The following is a 19,756-nucleotide window of genomic DNA, read 5'->3' on the forward strand; positions in this document are numbered from 1 at the left end:
TAGATATCGAAAAACAAAGCGGAGCGCAGCGAAGCGGAGCGGAGCGTTTCAAATATAGAGCAAAACAATTGCCAGGATTTTTATTGTGTTTAACCTTAAAAACCTTAGGACCTAAACCTAAAGATAGGTGCGACGACGAGCAAAGCGAGGAGGAGCGTGTTAGGTGCACATAGATATTGAAAAACAAAGCGGAGCGCAGCGAAGCGGAGCGGAGCGTTTCAAATATAGAGCAAAACTATTGTTAGCATTTTTATTGTGTTTAAACTTAAAAACCTTAGGACCTAAACCTAAAGATAGGTACGACGACGAGCAGAGCGAGGAGAAGCGTGTTAGGTGCACATAGATATTGAAAAACAAAGCCGAGCGTTTCAAATATAGAGTATAAATATTGTTAAATAGTAAACTATATGTTGTTAAGTTAACAAAGCAATGCAATTGCTCGGATTTTTACGGTGTTTAACCTTAAAAACCTTAGGACCTAAACCTAAAGATAGGTGCGACGACGAGCAAAGCGAGGAGGAGCGTGTTAGGTGCACATAGATATCGAAAAACAAAGCGGAGCGCAGCGAAGCGGAGCGAAGCGTTTCATATAATATAGCTTAAAAATATTGTTTGTATACGGATTATGCTGTTAATAAACCTACTATTCCTAATATATATCTATTTCTTGTTCACTAAAAACATTCGGGAATTTGTATTTTCGGAATATTTAAAATTCGGAATTCGTAATTTTAACAATTCGATATAATAAATAATCGTACTTTTGAAACATCGAAATTATAATATTCGGAAAATAAACTTTCGTCATTTTAATTAATCTGTTGTTTGAAATTTCGTTTATTATACTATTCGTTCTTTTCGCTATTCGGAAACTTAAAATTCGGGATTGTGAATTATTCGGGACTATGAAATTCGTTATTATGAAAATCGTTATTTTCATATTCGTAAAAAAGTAATTCGAAATTCTGTAGTGTACCCAGCAATCAGATGTGATAAGTAGTTGGTTTCCTAGCAACTAGCTGGATGCTATATTTATGAGGTACTTGCTCTTGGCTCTTGGTGTTGTAATACTGGGGTTACTCTGCCAATTACAAGAGCTATCATACAATGAATACGTTTGATACAGTCTAATAAACTCATGGTTAACGTAGCAGCAGCCCTCTGAAAGTTACGTCCAGGTTATACAAAGACCCCCAAATTCATAGAGCTTTTTGACACTTTACATAAGGTTTAAAATTGACGTTGTGATATACGAATTTCATCTTTTTGATGTAAAGGGCGCCTTCAAATTAGTCGCTAAGTGTCGCGCGGCTGCAGCGCTGCAGCCGCGCTGCTGTCAAAATCCATATAAATTTTGTAATTTAAAAGATGCGCGACTGCAGCGCCGCACCAGCGCTGCAGTCGCGCGTTAATAATTTATATGGAATTTAGACAGCAGCGCGGCACTTAGCGACTAATTTGAAGGCGCCCAAAGAGTCGAAATTCTTGTGTTTCAATGTGAATTTTAACCTTGTAATAAATTTACAATACTGTCTATGAATTTGAGGGAGAGACTTCACGTTGTCATTTTGTCAAACGGTGATTTTACAAAATCGCAAGGCCAAATTTCTACGGTGCGGCGCCGCACCGCACCGTGTGGCCTAGCCCTTAGTGTCCCCGCACACGGGCCACCGGCCACAGCCACAAACGCCGCCACGAAAAGCTTTTGTATGGAAACGATTTGAAGCGTGTGGCCGCCACCGGCGTCAACCGTGTGCGGCAAGTCCATATAAAATGTACGAAAATTACAGGAAATATGCCAGTGGCGGCGTTTTGTGGTTGTGGCCGGTGGCCCGTGTGCCGGGTACCCTTAGTCTTAGTAGCTTTTTCGTAAGCTAGAGTGATCTTCTTGGTGACTTTCATTACTTGCTGAGGACTGTAGGGTTATTATTTAATGTTCTGTTTAACATAATTTGCGTTTTCCTTGTAATCGGAACTGACAACCACCGTGTATGAAATGAAACCGATATAAAATATCCGATATGACAGGATTAAAATAGGGGTACTAAAAAGTAGAAAACTACTAATTACTGCTTCTACTACTAATGTCGAATAAATATGAGAAAACCGTCGTCGATACATATTATATGTAAATGTAACTGATACTAACTATGACTGCATATTTAAATAAAATGTAGTTTTTAGTGACCTGTTTATTATGTAACCAGTGAAGCCATACCATAAATAAATAAATATGTGTTTATTTTTATTCATAAGTATTTTGTATGTACGTACACACGGCAACGTCAAATGGTTGGCAGGGCACACTAATGTAGTGTATGTGTGCACACTAACGTTGTCTATGTGTGCAACGCAGAAATCGGTTTACACACCAGTAACAAACCACACACACACAACAGCACAAACGAGTTTGCGCGTAGGCAAACGCCCGTATACCAGGTGTGACATAAAAATATCAACCGGTAGTGTTAGTGAAATAGTAATAAAATTGATGTGAAGCAAAATTTCACTACCTGTGTCTATACACTTCGTAGCTCATTGGTAGAATGTTTGACTAATGAAACATAGGTCGTGAGTTCGAGTCCACGGACGGTTATTTTTATTTAACTTAATTCAAAATTTGCGTTAATTTAAACGCTGTTGAGTATAAAATTAATATATTTGAAACTGACAAATGACTACAAGCTGCATAGCTGTCGACTATTTCTCTTCGTCAAAAATATATGATTCGTTCTTCATTTGGGAATTAAAACCATTCTACCCTCATACAATATGAATAAACGAAATTTGTTTTTAGTTTTAGTGACAATTCACCTCTGCATCTGCAAAGTGATTCACTTTGTGATTTGTCAATTTAATTAATTACTCTTCGCAGTCACTATGGAAAGTCACTTAACCATGTTCAAAAAGGCGGAGATAATCGTATTTATATGAACAAAACATTACAATTATTAGTGAAATCGCAAGACGTTTAACGGTAAGTAACATAGAATTGCAAATATTTTATTTGACTGTTAGAATATTTGTATTTGTATAAGCTAAGTATTTGTTTTTTTTGTTTGCAGAGGGGAACTGTTCAATTATGGGTTCACCGATAAGCAGATTCGGGACATGTAGACAGTAGTCGTCTATACGGATGCATCACTACGCCATCGAGAAATCGTAGCTGCACATAGCACTGATCCGTTCTGCAGCACCCGTTCTACGGCCACAACACATAATCTATCCCTACAAACCGTACGGGTTCACTTGCGTGCTGCTGGGTTGCGGTGTCGGAGGCCGGCGAAGAAAATTGCTCTAACCGATCAGCATCGTCGAAACAGAGTGCGTTTTGCGACTGACTATTTTAAACTTTGATTGGTGCAACAATCTGGTGATATTTAGTGATGAAAAGTCCTTTAAGTCAGACAAGGGTGGACGTAAGATATTATGGCGAAAAAGTGGTGAAAATTATAGTTATTGGGGTTAGCTCAGTAATTTTTATTTTTCAATTTTTTAAGATTTTAGTTATTTTGTTAAATACTTATCATTATTTACAATTATGGGTAAGCCAATGTGTTAATGATGTTATTGTTACTGAGGTTAGAATAAGTTATCTTATTGCTAGCTAATTAACATGTTGATTCATATAACTAATGACTTGCCTATTTACTTTAGTAAAACAGCCAGTCCATCCTTTTCTGATGTTTATTATGATATAAAACTGCTAATTGAAAATTTTCCTTATTAATATAAACTATAACTATGTTTTAAAACGAAAAACAACAAAAACGTAATATCCTTAATGTTTAAGTTACGGCAAGAATAAATTTGGTAATTATAACACTTAATAACTTGTTTCATTTACTTTATGTGTAGCTTTTATTCGTATATACTACATTACTATTATTAACCATCTTAAAAAATAAATTAAATCTATAAAAAAACAAAAAAGGAATATAAGTTTAGTGGGATTTGAACCACCATACCGATTAATGCAAGTCTTGTATTATACCAACTGAGCCATTTAATCTATTACAATGCCTTGCAAAATTTTGCTTCATATTATGAAAAATTAATCATTGTCACTGGCACAACTACATGCTTACAATATCCGTGTGTGGGTTGCCCAGAACTAAATAATTACGTCGACGTCGCCGACACACACATACACTACCTACGTTAGTGTGTCCTGCCAACCATTTAACGTTGCCGTGTGTACATACGTAAATTGTTAAACTCCTGCCAATACTATTTACCCCAGATTAGTAGCGGTATAATGGTAAGTGGTTGGAGCAGTTTGATGGTATTGTGCGTTTCATTGCCATATATGTATTATAACTTATAATAAAATTACTAAGTATACTATAACTGACTTCGAACAGTACAAGAACTATGTTTAGATTACTAAGAACCCGGCAGAGGGTTTATTTATTTATTTATATTTGGAAAACCAACCAGCAAAATACAAGTTTATGTTACTTAAGGGTTATAGTATGACATTTCAATTTCAAGCGAATAACAGGTTTTCACATTTTTCTAATTTAGGCACTTAATTTTAACTAAGATGAAACAGTCACTTAATGACATTGTAAAACTGAAAATTATACAACTTTATAGTCCGAAGGAAAAAAATAACAAGCAAAAAGAAGTAAGTTGAAGACTATCCCCCAAATTCATAGTGCTTTTAGGTTACTGGACAATACTAAGATACTTACAGAATATTTATAACATTTCAATAATATAACAATCATATGTATCTAACCAGAGACGTCTATATATCTAACTCAGTTTTTTATATTACCAACGTTCTCCAAAAACCAAATCTTGCATTAGGAAGCACGAACACAATTTTATTGCTGAATGTAAATTTGTTGGCAAAATTTCAATTCTAGGACCAAAATTGGCTACTATATAGTCGCTTCCAGTTTAACTTATAAGAAAATGAAAGTATTTGTCTTCAACTTATGTAATATACGGCAATTTTATATCTTACGCAAACAATAGGAAAAAAGTATCGGGATATGAATTTTATTTTGGGAATACATTTCTAAACTACTCTTACTATCCAGGAAGCTAATGGTAGAGCTCTACTAAGCATTTTCTCTAATAGGTTTTTGTTTTTTACGCCCTTTTCAATTCATAATTAAAGCATTAAAGCACAAAATTAAGATCTAATCCAATATGAAGTACTTAGATAAAATTCCTAAAGCAAATCCTTGATTTCCCCCCGTACCATCAGGTACTTAAATACCTAATAACTCGACATACCATTTAAACTATCACATACCTGTACATAGGTAGTACCTATTCACCTTTTATAATGACCAATATAAATTACGAAGCTATGTTAAACTATCAGGTTAATTTCTTTCACTTTCGCTTCCCGTTAATTGATTGTTATTTAAACATATATATTATTAAGAAGCAATATACTGTACCTCTACTAGGACGGCAATCAAATGAAATATTTAGTGCCAATTTCTCCATTGTCGGTTATTTAACCGACAGGGATTGATTTATAAATTAAACGTCATCTCCATATAAAATTCATGACAGATGTGTCAAAAGTTAACCACTACTCCCTGGTTATGCTCTAACCTAGAATCGAGAAATTGGCACTTAAGGCGAGCATCGTCCTATCGATCGGTATCGTACGTATCGGATAAATGTATGGGGAAACGGCGACGGCAATGCCGATGAAGTGGACGCACTAACTTGTGTGAATTTCTATACAAAGAATACCGAATGCGATGCGTCCGTTGCGTACGATACCGTTGCGATTTCGAGATTTGTGAATACCTACGAATGACATATTTAAATCAGAGCCGCGAGCACAGGATTCGATACTATTTTCGAATCTATATACACAAACATATGGAAAAAACAAATGCCACTTTTGTAAGTAACAAATTTGTCTTACATTTTGACAGTGACATTTGACGATACGCAACGTAAACGGAGGTTTCGAATCCTGTGCTCGAGGCTCAGGAGGTACATAATATACCGGTATAAATCACTACGGGTGGAGTCATACACTTAAAGGTGAACATAGTTTGTAGTTCAATGTGATAACAATCACAACATAATTTATTCATATCTAGGAACAAGTCTCCTAAGGGTGGATTAGACCAAACATCACGTTACACGAGAATAACTATACCGGAATAAAATTTATACGCGAGTAAATATCTAGGATAAGTACATTAGCAATGTATCATTTTACTTGTAGAGGTACGAACTACAAATCATAACTAGCATTTATTTCACCATTTAAATATTATGACGATCTATGTATAATACGTAGTTAGTAGGTACCTGTACCTACGGACACATGTTTCTTTCGGAACTTGAAAAAATATTGAAGGCATAATTTTTTTTTACCTTCAACTGGTTAGCAAAAAATATAACAATGTAATTAATTAATATCACTATCACCTTTTCTCTCACAAACATTTATGTGCATACACAGGATGTTACAATACACGTTCGCTTGTCACGTGACTTTTTACTATGGCGAGATTTTTTTCCCGACACGAATACCCAAAACTCGTAGTACTTACCGAAGCTTTTTAGAATTACTTTTAGATTTACGGTCTATACTCTTAAACTTTAACACCCCGTAGAAAGAATATTAGGAAGGAAAAAGAGCTAATTATTGTTTTACACGATAAACTACATGATCTTCTAACTCAACATGGCAATTACGCCACGTCGTTGATAGCCTACAAAAAGTTAAACAAAAGGGTGTTTTTCGCCGCATAGATCTTGTAACAAGTGATTTAGCCACACAATGCCGTCGGTCCAAGGACCGTTATGGGAACCAATTCTGATCACTATCTGGTAATTTGTAAACGCCATTGTACGCGAGTTATCTTGTTAGATTATAACCGCAGCGCGAAAACGCACTGAAGGTTCTATCAGCAGGTCTAGTACAGGTTTGATAGTTTGGCGAAAACTATAAAAGTTTACGTTTTCTCGCATACTAAGTGGCGCTTCTAGCGATCAGATGACAGGAGAAAACGTAAACTTTTTCAGTTTTCATAAATAGCAATCCTGTACTAGAGTCTCAGTTAGATGAGCAGGATTTAGGTGCTTGTCATTTTCAAGTTTGGGCCACAATCATGATTACAAAGTAAATAAGTTTTACCGTAAATAAACATGAAGTGGGCTTTACATTAAAAAGTTTGTCTAGAGTGTCATCAGCACCATCACCACTGATCACTTCTACCAGGTTCATAATTATGTTCTTCCAAGTTGTCTACGTCAGTGGTCTCAGAAGTTGTCTTTTACTACTTTTATTGCCTTTTACATAAAACTGGCAAGGAGCACTTCGGTCAACTTAAAACGATCCTCTCACATGTCGCTCTTATTTCTCAAACAACACCCAAAACGTTATTCAAATACAACATTCCATTAAACCATCGGGTACAATGAAAAATACTCTACTATCTGTGATAAAGTGTGATAGTTTCTGCCGAATTTAAATCTTATGGCTTCTGCAGAAGAACGGCAGGATCTTAGTTCAAAGATAATGTTTATCCAGTCTCCCACTGTACGCAAAGAAAACAACGGTTTTAAAAGGAAATGAAATCTCGTAGTAGCAATATGAGGCCGAGGTCATTGAACTTCGGTGGGAAAATTAAAGGAAAATTGTCGGGAAGGGCGGCAGACGGGATGAACCCATCTGATCCTTTCAGTCATTTCATAAGTGAGTACCTAAGTATTTATGTAAATATGTATTATACCTACATCGTACATAATATTGAATCTGGTTTGGTAAATATTATTTTAGTTAGGCTTTGTTTACAATTGAGTATTTTTGATGTGGTGTAGCGAAGCTTATAGTGAACAGTTTGATAAAGACTAAAATATTTTTTTTCGTTTTACGACAAATTATTGAAAAGATTTAAAATATGTCCGGAATTTTGCATATTTGCAAATTTTTTGAAGAACGATTCTTATTTATTTGAATGGTTGTCTCAAATCTAGCTATTATATTTATTTGATTTTATATGTATATAGTTACTAGTCGGATAGACCGAGTCCGCTAAAAGTTATTACAGTAACAAAAGTTATTCTCCCACCACACTTACGACCACTATTGAAAGAGTCCTTTCAACGCGTTTATTGAGTTTCATATAAATAGAACACATAAAACTAACTTTAACTCACATAAAAACTATTCTCCGTAAGGGAATGTCGGTATTTTATCTGCGCTTTTTCTTATTTTTCATATCATGATATAAAATTTAATATTTTTTGGTCTAAGAATTATTAAATATTATTTTTTGGACAAAGGACATTGGATACTTCACGTAAGAAAAGGGAGCAATTTAAGCTTTTATAGAAATAGAAAAATTGTTTTAGGAGTCTAAACATTTATTTTAGGTCATAAACTAGGGTATAGTTAGTTGATAGGGTTAGTTAGTTAGTTGATAGGATGTTTCAGTGTGGCATTCTTTAGTCCTAGAATTAAAGTTGTTCAAAATAACGAGCTGAGTAACCCTCTTTCGGCTTGCTATATCACTTTTGTGATTCAAAAATATGCCTATAGAACAGTAAGCGGGTTCCCCTATTTAAAAAACTAATTTATTTTGAATCGGTAGATGCTTTAATGTGGATAATAAGGATGTTTATACATAAATAATATTTAAAGTTTCCTTTAATATTAAAAGATTAATAAATTTATAAAATAATAATGAGTACGAGTAGTTTTCATAAATTTTATTACCAATATAAAGATTGTGGAGTTGACTTTCATCATCACTACACAATGACTTTAAGCGTAATGATGACGATCAAGAATCAAGAGCACATACACACCGTATAAATCAAACGTATTGTCAATCACATTTCATAGATAATAACAATGATTTCGATTAGGAAATAACCAATAATGTGCTGCAAAAAATTAATTGCGGAAATTATAGCTACAATACAAACTTGCATTCGGTATTGTTCCGACAGTATATACGAAAATAACAGATTTACACAATACAAGAAATTTATTGCTTAACTGCATTAATGTATTTATTATTCATGCCCATTTTAGGTGCGGAAATGTTGGAATCTCTGACAAGACAAGAAGTTTAAAATTCGCTACATTTTTAAACATAATATTTGAAAACTAATTGAGTTCCGCGTTATAAACAAAAGTAACAATAAGTCATAGTTGTAGCTTCTGGTTAGAATGCGGCACATTTATAATTAGATTTTCCTTTTAATAAGTAGTTACACTGCAACCACTGCACCCAATCTCTTTATATATTTTTAGTCTGTCCAATACAAACGTTGTCAGGACGAGATAATTATAAACGACAAATACTTACTTATTATAATAAAACAAAGAGTAAATCTATCAGTCTTAGTATTTATTATCGAATCACTGTTTCTCTCAGATAAAAATGATTTACAAAATATCCATCATATTTACACAGACATACTTATACATAGATCCTCCATTGTTTCATTTCATAATACACAAACTTTACTATAATGACCACAACATAATGTACTAGGAGCCCTGAGGCCAAAGTAAGTAGTATTTGCAGTAGGTTCCCACGTCAATGCCTCATTCCGAACACGTAATGAAATTTGGAGCAAGGCCTGTGTTAGATGGTTTGCGCGAAATGCAATAATTGGTAAGAAAGGGCAATGTACCTACTTACATACATAAGTTCATAATGTAGGTACGTAGGTAAGGTATATAGGAAAATTGTTTCGACAGGTGTTTTTTTGTGAGTTAATAACTGCTATTATTAAGCACAAGACCTATTTTTGTATAAAACCTGATAAGTAGCTATAATTATTACAATAAATAGAATGAATAACATAGAGATACCTACCTAAATATGATTTAATAAATCTAAAAACGACATGATTGTAAAGATCATTTTTACTATTAAAATATGCCAATGGCCAGCTTTGCATACCATCGACTAAGATCCGCAAGAAAATCCATCTAGCAACAGTGAGTATCGTCATTTTTGCAGTGAGATCTACCGGCATACTGGAGGTATGATCTATTGCGAAGATGAATGGAATCCATTTTTAATCACCTGTAAGTGATTTAATTAACACGGAAACGTGAAAAAAGTTAGGTAGGTATTTTAAGTAAGTATTATAACGCAAATCTTATTAAAAATCCTCAGTTAGAAGACGATGCACGCATGATTGTATAAGATGGGAGTTTATTTGTTTTGGCCACGAAACGTATTTTATGCGTGATCAATGTATAAACATTTAGGTACTTAGATTTTTATTTTATTTTACTGTTTATACAGTAAAATAAAAAAAAATCTAAATGTACTTACTAGCTATAAGTTAAATACTTACCTGATGTATATTTTAAAAAAATCTACTTATTATCTACAATTCTCCGTACACGTGTATGTGCGTACTACTGCGTATCCAACCTATTTACTTCAGAAAAATATGCTTAACAATTTAATAAACCTGTACTTACAAGCTCATAAAATGTTTCAATTGCACTCTAAATTAAGACACCAGCAAATCTTTGAAATCGCGCTCTAAAATGACAAGAATATTTTAACCCTGGATTCCTTGTCCAACATGTTGATTAAATTGCGGTTATAAAATTTAGAATAAATGTATTTATTTTAATGAGATTTTGCTGTATTAGTACTAAAGCTCGGGTTCTCTCTCTATATCCATCAAAAGTATGATATATTTATATTTTGTTTGTACCTATGACTGCACCTCATTATATTAAAATGACTGAGTGTTTAAATTCATATTTAAGTACAATTCAATATCAATAGTTAATTCTTAACCAAATGTTAACTACTTACTTGTTACGACAAAGAATAACACCAAATTCCCAGCCACAGAAACGAACTATTTAGGTAATAAAACGACATCGACACTTTATCAGACAGAACATACAAATATGTACATGTACATATTAGTACTTACAATAGAATATGAACAATGCGGAATCAATGTTTGTACATTGTTTCCAACGAATACAAGAATACTTTTCCTTCGCCTGGGAATGGGGTTCATATAATAGGATGATTTTCTCTCATTTTAGTTAATACACTGGCGATGTGGTTTGCGGTAGGTATCCTATAATGATGCTATTGTAACTAGGCAGGTGTATTGAATACGCTTTCTGAACTCTACAACAAATTTTGAACTGAACTTTATTATTTGAATTTAATCAATAGATACATTGCTTGTTTGCAGAGAGCCGAACGGAGATCAATATTATTTTACCGTATTATCTAAAAATCATCATGATTAACAAAAAAATATTTACAAAGTCATTCAAGTTATTACTGGTTATGATATTATTTTTTGAGTTTGATTCTTTGTACATAAGTAACTATACAGATATTTATCTCAAAACACATCCTAAGTGTAAAATAAGTCATCCCCATTTGACATACTATATACCGCTTTTTAACACCCTCTGTAACGAAATTACGTATTTTGTCGGCAATTTTGGTAATATCTCGTGTCGCAGTATCCCGCACGATAGTTTATGGGAACACCCTGTATATTATGTATGTATATTGTCACGAATTCGTTCGGACAGTTTTATGAATCCTCGGATAAAAGATTTAAGTTGGCCCTAAGGGTTTAACCTAGGCACGTTTTAGGGTCACTAAAGCCCTTTCAGAAGGTCCTGTAATAGCTGTAACATTTTTTACGCCTTGTCATAAAAGTTGACCCATAAACGCAAAATGGCGCGCTTCGAAGTCTTAGTGACAAAAATATGTAGCAATTATGCACTTAATTTTGTGATAAGAGGCAGTGTTTGTAAGATTGTTCATCTTTTATTCATAACATTCATACCTACAGATTTTAAGAGCCCGAAATTAGTTCTTGTGTCTAAATTCTATACAGGGTGAAAAATTTATCGTCATTGAACTTCCCGTTGGTATGGAAATGTACGCGTCATACAAAGCATATTGACTATAGGACCAACTGTCAAGTGTATTGACCTGTGAAGACAAGTTCACTGATCAAATTTCACCCTATTTGTAGATTTATTTGAAAAAAAATGCTTGGTTAATTTTAAAGATATAAAATAATCAAAAAATTCATATTTTAAAAATTAAAACTAATCTTAATGAGAGAAATCCTGAAAACCTGAAACAAAACTAATAATAAAAAACTTACCGAAAAACACGAAGACCTTCATATTCGTTTCTGTTCGAACAAGCACAGTCACTGAAATTTGAAATTGGAATGAGTCGAAATTCGTGTCGTCGAGGAATGTTCGAATTTTAAAAGTGATTTTCTTTTTTCCGCGGCGGCGTTCGTCGCGAGTGGTCGCCAGGCCGCGTGTGGCGCGTCGCGTGCGCAGCCACCTTCACTTTCTACATAAACATAGTGGGGTCGGGAACGGAAGGGTTTGTTGACACTGCGGCGGCGTGACCGCCTGACTCAATTGGCGAATTAGTTTCTTTTGTAGCCGTTGAGGATGAGCGTGAGGGTTTGTGGACATAAGCGTTTCCTTCGTTAAATACTTAGGTTAATTTTTATGGTTCAGAATGTTCTTTGTAAATGTTCATCTACTCCGTAATTAGTAGGTAGGTACCTACATATTTCTATGATCTGCTTAAAAAAGTAATAATAAATTAGACGCGGAGTATTATTTTTTTTATTTTATCTATACTTTATTGCACAATATACAATCGTAATAATGTACAATCACGTGGACTTAATGCTAAAAGCATTTTCTGCCAGTCAACCTGCAACCTAATATCACTGATAAAATTCCACCCTATTAAACATAAATATTAATAAAACATTCCGATACTGTGAAGCTACTTTGACAAGTTATTTTTTTGTTATTTTTGTTTGTCCGTAACGTACGTAAATCTAACACAACATTTACAATTTGTGTCACTATGATTCTTGAGCTACATTTTGAAACATTTTTCAGATTTTACTGTGTTTCTATTTTATTTTCACTCGTGAAAGAAAGTTTAAAAGCGCAATGTATCATTGTCAAAAGGATGAATGAATAGTTCAATGCATTCAGTCGTGTGAACCGGAACAATCGCTGCACTCTACTGGCTAACTGAAATATGAAGTTCAGCTACAGTTTTCAGGTTTCAAGATAATTTTACTCTACTCCATATTCAGCTACAGTTTTCAGGTTTCAAGATAATTTTACTCTACTCCATATATTCTATTCTATTCTTCTATTCTACTAATACAGGTCTTGCAAAAAGGTTACACAAAGCCGAAAGGGAGTGACTCAAGGGGTCATTCTGAATAACTTTTGTTCTAGGAGATTTGAAAAATCGCGAAGAAAATACAAAACCTTTTCCATAGAAACTTTGTAGTTCACATGCCTTTTTACTATGGAGAATGTTCTTTTTTCGTGAATTTTCTCGTTCAGACCTTTTTGCTATATCCTGTATAAAGAGGATAGGAATTCACTGGATAATTAATAGATCCGTGGTGGCTACTCTGTCTCTGACTATCTCTTCGGGGATTACAGTCGTGAGCATATGTAATTAATAATCATTTTCTTATTTATATCAGACGAAGCTGCAAATATATTTGATGCGATATTCGAAGAGCTCATCTAACCATTTTTAACTACCTGTCAAAGATCACATGCAAAAAAGCAGCACATCTAACAGTAAACCTAAATATAAAAATAATTAATTAAATACTTCCTGAAAATGTATGAGTCTAAATACACATAATGATCTTTTCATTAACGAATTTGTTAATACGTTTGGTATCAGAGGAAACCAGAATAAAACCATTAAATATGAATAGAATAGAATAGAATAGAATAGAATAGAATACTTTATTTGCGTAAAACATGGTATTACATAGATGTCAATATTATCGAAAAGTGCTCATGTTTAGCCAAATTATATTAGCATGCAAATCATTATTTCTAGAGTAGGTACTTACAAACTAATATTTACATTATTAACTACTCTAAAAATTCTTGTAGGCTATAGAAATTGTTTTCTGTTAGCCATTTATACAATTTGTTCTTGAACATATTAATATTTAGGCATTTGAGTTCATTCGGCAACTTATTGAATATTTTGACACACATAATAATACAACTTTTGCTATATTTAGCCGATTTAGGTACATCGTTATACACTAGTCTGTGCGGATTTCTTTGGGCTCTATTTCTCACATCGTAAGCATTCAAGAACAAGAATTTATGTTGCATTACAAAGACACTCATTTCAAATATGTAAAGTGATGGTAGTGGTAGCAAGCCAAGTCTCCCAAACAGAGGTTTGCATGACTCATCGGCAGGGACTCCACATATAGCCCTGATACATTTTTTTTGCGCAACAAATACTCTTTTGATGTCCGTACTATTACCCCACATTACGATCCCGTATCTTAGTATAGATTCCACGTAGGCACGATAGGATATGACAGCGGTTTTCTTGTTAGTAACTGTTTTTATTTTATTTAGTGCGTAGGCAAATCTATTCACTCTATTGCATAGGTTATCTAGGTGCAGTTTCCAGTTTAAGTCCTGGTCTAAGATAACACCTAGAAACTTAGTATTCGATACTTCTTTGATTCTGTCAATATTTAATTGAAAATTATATTGTGAATGTTTTGATTTATGGAATTGTATATAATTACATTTGTCCAAATTAATTAATAAATTATTCATTTGTAGCCAATGTATAATATCTTTAATTGTATTATTAATTTGAATTTCATGGTCATTTATAGTGGAATTATTAGATGTATCGGATGTCATATTGGATTTATCAGATGACACAATAATTGAAATATCGTCAGCGAATAAGATACATTTGTGTCTTGTAACTTGGGTGATATCATTGATATAAAGTAAAAACAAGATGGGCCCTAGTATACTGCCCTGGGGTACACCGAATTTATTTATTCTAGGTTCGGATGAATATGACCTCTCTTCCTCGATTTCAATTTTTTTTATTACCACATGTTGTCGTCGCTCTGTCAGGTATGTTGATAGCCATTTGTGAGCAATGCCTCTAATTCCCATTTTTTCCAGTTTTCCCAATAGAATTTTGTGAGAAACGAAATCAAATGCCCTTGATAAGTCAAGGAACAGGCCAGTAGTCAGACGGTTTCTATTGAGATTACTAAGAATTTGGTTAGTAAGATTGTATATGGCCAAGGACGTGGACTTTCGTCTTTGGAAGCCGTACTGGTCGCCACTGATAACATTGAATTTAATACAGAAATCTATTAATCTCTTGTACATACATTTTTCAAGGACTTTGGATAATATAGGTATAAGTGTAATCTGGCGATAGTTGTCGATGTCCTCTTTGTTACCCTTTTTGTGGATAGGCCTTACGATTGATAGTTTTAACACTTCAGGGAATATTCCAGTATAAAATGAGAGGTTAATTAAATGTGTTAGTATAGCTATTAGTTGTTCTATGCTTTCCTTGATTATCCTTGTGCTTATTCCATCGTAACCTTCAGAACCCGTGTTATTTAAGCTCATTATTTCCCTTTTAACCTCATGCTCCGACATAGGACTAAGATAAAGAGAGTTTGTAATAGTATTTTTATTACTCACGATGGCTTCCATATCATTTGATAGTGGGGTGTTCGTTGTGTTAATGAAATTGTTATTGAAAGCTGTTGCTATATCTACAGGGTCTGTTATAATACTATTGTTTGTTTTAATTGATGTTATATTATCTTGTTGATTTGCATTGGATATTTGGTCTTGTATTACAGTCCATGTAGCTCTACATTTATTCTTGCTATTGTTAATAAATTTTATATTACTCTGTTGTTTAGAGTTATGTATGCATTTTTTTAGGAGGGCAGCATATGATAAGTATTTCGTTCTGTTGGCTATTGTTTTGTTTGTATAGTATTTGTACCTTAGTGATCTTTTTGTTTTGCAACTTATTTTTAGCCCTCTACTTATCCACTTTTGCTTGTCATGGATGTCGTTAGTAACTTTTTGCCTAATTGATGGGAAACATAAATTGTAATATAGACATAAGGACTCATGGAAGTTGTGAAATGCCAAATTTAAGTCTGATTCTTTGTATATTTCAGTCCATGAAAGACAGTTTAGGCATTCTTTAAACTTCCGAACGTTGTCTGCGCAGTAGTCTTTTTTGTATCTATAGTATGATTTTGGTTTATTATAATGCGTTTTCAGTACCGGTAAGCTGAGTAGCTGTGCAGTGTCGTGGTCTGATAGTTGTAGTGGTAGTACATCTGCTCGTGCTTCCTTAATGTTACTCAAAATGTGGTCTATACAAGACTCCTTCCGAGTAGGAACATCTATATGAATTTGTAAGTTATTGTTATTACAGAGATCTTGCAGCTTCTTTGTTACTATTCCCGGCTGTAGAGTGTTAATGTTGAAGTCACCGATCAAAACAATGTTAGTTGTCCGTTTATATTTGTTATTTATTTCGAATAAAATGGTATTAAGTTTCTCCAGGAATATATTGGGGTCAGATGTAGGAGTTCGATAAATGCAAATAATAAGCAATTTATGTAGCGGGATTTCGATTCCACATACTTCAAATTTTTTTTGGACGGCATATTTTTCTATGAAAGATAATTTGTTGTAGACTATGCCGCGTTTTGCTAATATGCAAGTTCCGCCTCTTCGTTGTTCCCGGCAGAAGGCGGCTGCTAGTACAAAATTATTGATTTTTAAGTAATTTTCGTATCCAGATTTTAAGAACGTTTCAGACAAGCATATTATATCGGGATCGTTTTGAATTTCTTGCAATTCCTGTAGCGTTATTTCTAACAATTCTAACTTTGATAGTATGCTAGCTATATTTTGGTGGAATATCTTAAAATGAGGAGTTTTCTTATCTTTATTCTTCACGAAAAAATGATTTTTTACTTATAACTGGGAAGTAGTGGGGTATTGTACCTTTTTTAGGTGTTGTGAGTAGCGATTCAGGGTCATTTGTAGAGTCTTTTTGTAGGCTCTGGTTTGAGCTTCGAGCAAAGTAGTATGGAATAGTACCCTTTTCATATATTTTTCCTTCACATTGGTCTGACTTGGGTGTTGTTGGCTTACTACACTTTAAAAGCACTTTTAATTGCTTGACATTTAAATATTTGTAATCGTAATCAATACAATCTATTTTATAGTTGATTGTTTTACACATGATTGAGATATTATTATATTTAGAGAATTCGCACTTCAGAAAATGGCAGTTTTTATATTCTTGGCATACGTTCATAATACAGCTGTTTAGGTCTGCCGCATTCAAATACCTGTTGCCGAAAATATTCAGTACAATTATATTATTTCCCTTAAATCTAACAATGAAATTGCGTAATTGTAACGATAAAACATTTAAATCATAGTCATTTTCGCCAATACAGATAACAAGTTTATCATTTGGTTCCAGTTTTAAATTGAGACTAGGCTTTAACACGTTACGCTTTATGTTTACTATTGAGAAATAATATCCTCAATTTAAACAATGTTAGTTTTTCTCACTAACTCTAATCTTTAAGTTGTAATGAGATTAAACACTCTGGTAGGTCATGTAGAGAAGATAAGGTGACTATGCTTTTATGACATTTTGAAGTAACTTTAGTGTTAAAAACGTATACTAAATAATTATTTTAGCTAGTATGCAGCTTTACCCCTTCTGATTCTAACCACATCAGATCGTATGTAGAGGAAATCCTTTTTTTTACCGAAATTCCTTCAATGTGTGCATAAAAAATATCTATACATTTAAGATACTATAAAATATAAAAATCTAAAGCTTTTTGCATGGATACAAATTTTCTATCAAGTTTGAATGCTGAATTACTGTAACCTCGTAATACATATTGTGACTTTGCATAGTAAAAACTGTACCTACTCTGTGGGAACCTTATAACTTAATTAGTTCATTACTGCTGCGCTGGTTTCTTAAACTTCAGCACTTAGTATTCTCAAGATCGTACTTGCTCAGATTTGCATAAGGCCAGAGGAATTTAATACCATTTAGATAAGATTATCTACACTGGTTGAATGGTGTAGTGGTGGTAGAATTCCGCTGGAGAATAAAATTCAGTCCTGGGTTCGATTACCGAAAAAGTAGTATTTTTTTCTAATCCATAACGAAACTAATCATGCCTTCAGGTACCTAAGGACAAATTTTATGTATTGTACTTTATTTTAAATAGCAGCCGCTAATATTAATAAAAAAATACGAAGAGTTTTGCTACCTGAAAATGAATACTCAATAATGCCAATCACAGCGCTGCATTGTAAGCTGCATTCTGGCTAAGTTCTACTTAAGTTGACGTTCTGAGTTGTAAAACCATCAGTTTATTACCACGAAGACAGTTTTTTACAGTTAATAAACATAATTTTAAGTCCGTTCCACAGTAAATTAATTATTCTTTCCCCCAAATTACTTAAAGGACCTAACTGAATACCTACAAAAAAGTTTAAGCTGTAAAAGCAGAATTTTGCTCATAATTTAAAACTAAACCCCGGGTAGATCTAACTAAGCACTAACTCAATTTGTGGAACTGGCCCTCCTTCTCGGCGCTAATTAAGTACTAGATCAAAGTGATAGTCTGATTAAGAGCAGTGAAATGAATAAGGCCCTTTCCTTGCTTCATACCTGAGAGATTATTTAGTTGAACTTTTACAAGATGTGAATAGTAAAAAGGTTTATAAATACAGCTGAATGTAAGTAGTAAGTTTTTATATGTTACATACACGGAAAAAAACACACGTATAAACAGCTAATAAATACACGTATTTTTACTCAGGTTTGTCTGGAACCCTAACCCAAAAAACTCACAAGAGGGCACTTTGAATTACTTGTACCATAAATAAAAAACAAGAAAGGTTGAACAAATGAAGGTCTACCTTTACGGGCCTTCTGAGTCGGCCGCCAGGGCAATAAGTCTCCTTCACTGGAAGGGTACCCACTCAAATGTAGATCAAAATAATTTACCGGAATCTAAATAGCTTTGTTGATAGATATTCGGTAGGGAAATACATTACTGATTAGAAATGATGTGGTGGTATAAAGTACAAAATTACAAATACGAACTACACTCACGGGCAATGAAAAAGGTTCGCTCACAAAATGCCGACACCAAACGACCTCAATTTTTTCAAACATTTAATTTAAAATTTGAACAAAATATTATCGTTTTTAGTTGGTTATATCCTGATGCTTTGTTAAATGTACTTCAATGTTGCAGAAGGTGCCATTAAACTAGCCTTTTCCATTTAGGAGTAATTCGGTGCTTTTCTCAGTGGAACCTTTTCATTGCCCGTGAGTGTAATAACACACCTATTAATAGTGTAGCTAAGGAGTAAATGAGAGGAGCCTCATAGAAATGATCAATATCATTTACAAGAAAAGGGTTAAATTTTATTGGAGTTAATATTTTCCAAATTGAACTTGTTCACTACTCGTGAGTGTATAATGTGTATATGCTTGGTACAGTAAGGGGCAGATAAACCTGACCCCCCTCAGAAGCATTGTTAGTATGAGAGGGGGGTCAGGTTTCTCTGCACCTGACCGTACTACGTAAATTAAACCTAGAGTAGAGCGTGCGTACAATCTAACGTCGTTGTCGCCATTATATCAAACAATGTTATGAATTAATTCTAGACACTGACATTGTTCGTATACGAAAACATAGACTGTTTTGAAAAGTCTATGAAATTCACAGCAGAGGATATAGTGTTCAAAATAATTTCATATCACGTCCCTTATTTTTATAACTAAACTTAATTAGGAAGTTATACTATTCATGAAAAGGTATTATTTTATTCTTTCTGAAGTCTTGC

General features: G+C 33.7%; 1 protein-coding gene across 1 annotated transcript in view; it reads right to left on the bottom strand.

Annotated features, from left to right (window-relative positions):
- The window catches only part of LOC105390918 (transcription factor SPT20 homolog), a 66,795-nt gene extending 54,477 nt beyond the window's left edge, over window positions 1-12,318 (bottom strand). The window contains exon 1 of the mRNA XM_048622041.1: window positions 12,130-12,318. Within this exon, the coding sequence (XP_048477998.1) occupies window positions 12,130-12,151 (22 nt within the window). The 5' untranslated portion in view covers window positions 12,152-12,318. The remainder of the gene's footprint in view (window positions 1-12,129) is intronic.
- Window positions 12,319-19,756: the final 7,438 nt, after the last annotated feature.

This window comes from Plutella xylostella, chromosome 7 (genome assembly GCF_932276165.1).
Source record: "Plutella xylostella chromosome 7, ilPluXylo3.1, whole genome shotgun sequence".
NCBI lineage: Eukaryota > Metazoa > Arthropoda > Insecta > Lepidoptera > Plutellidae > Plutella > Plutella xylostella.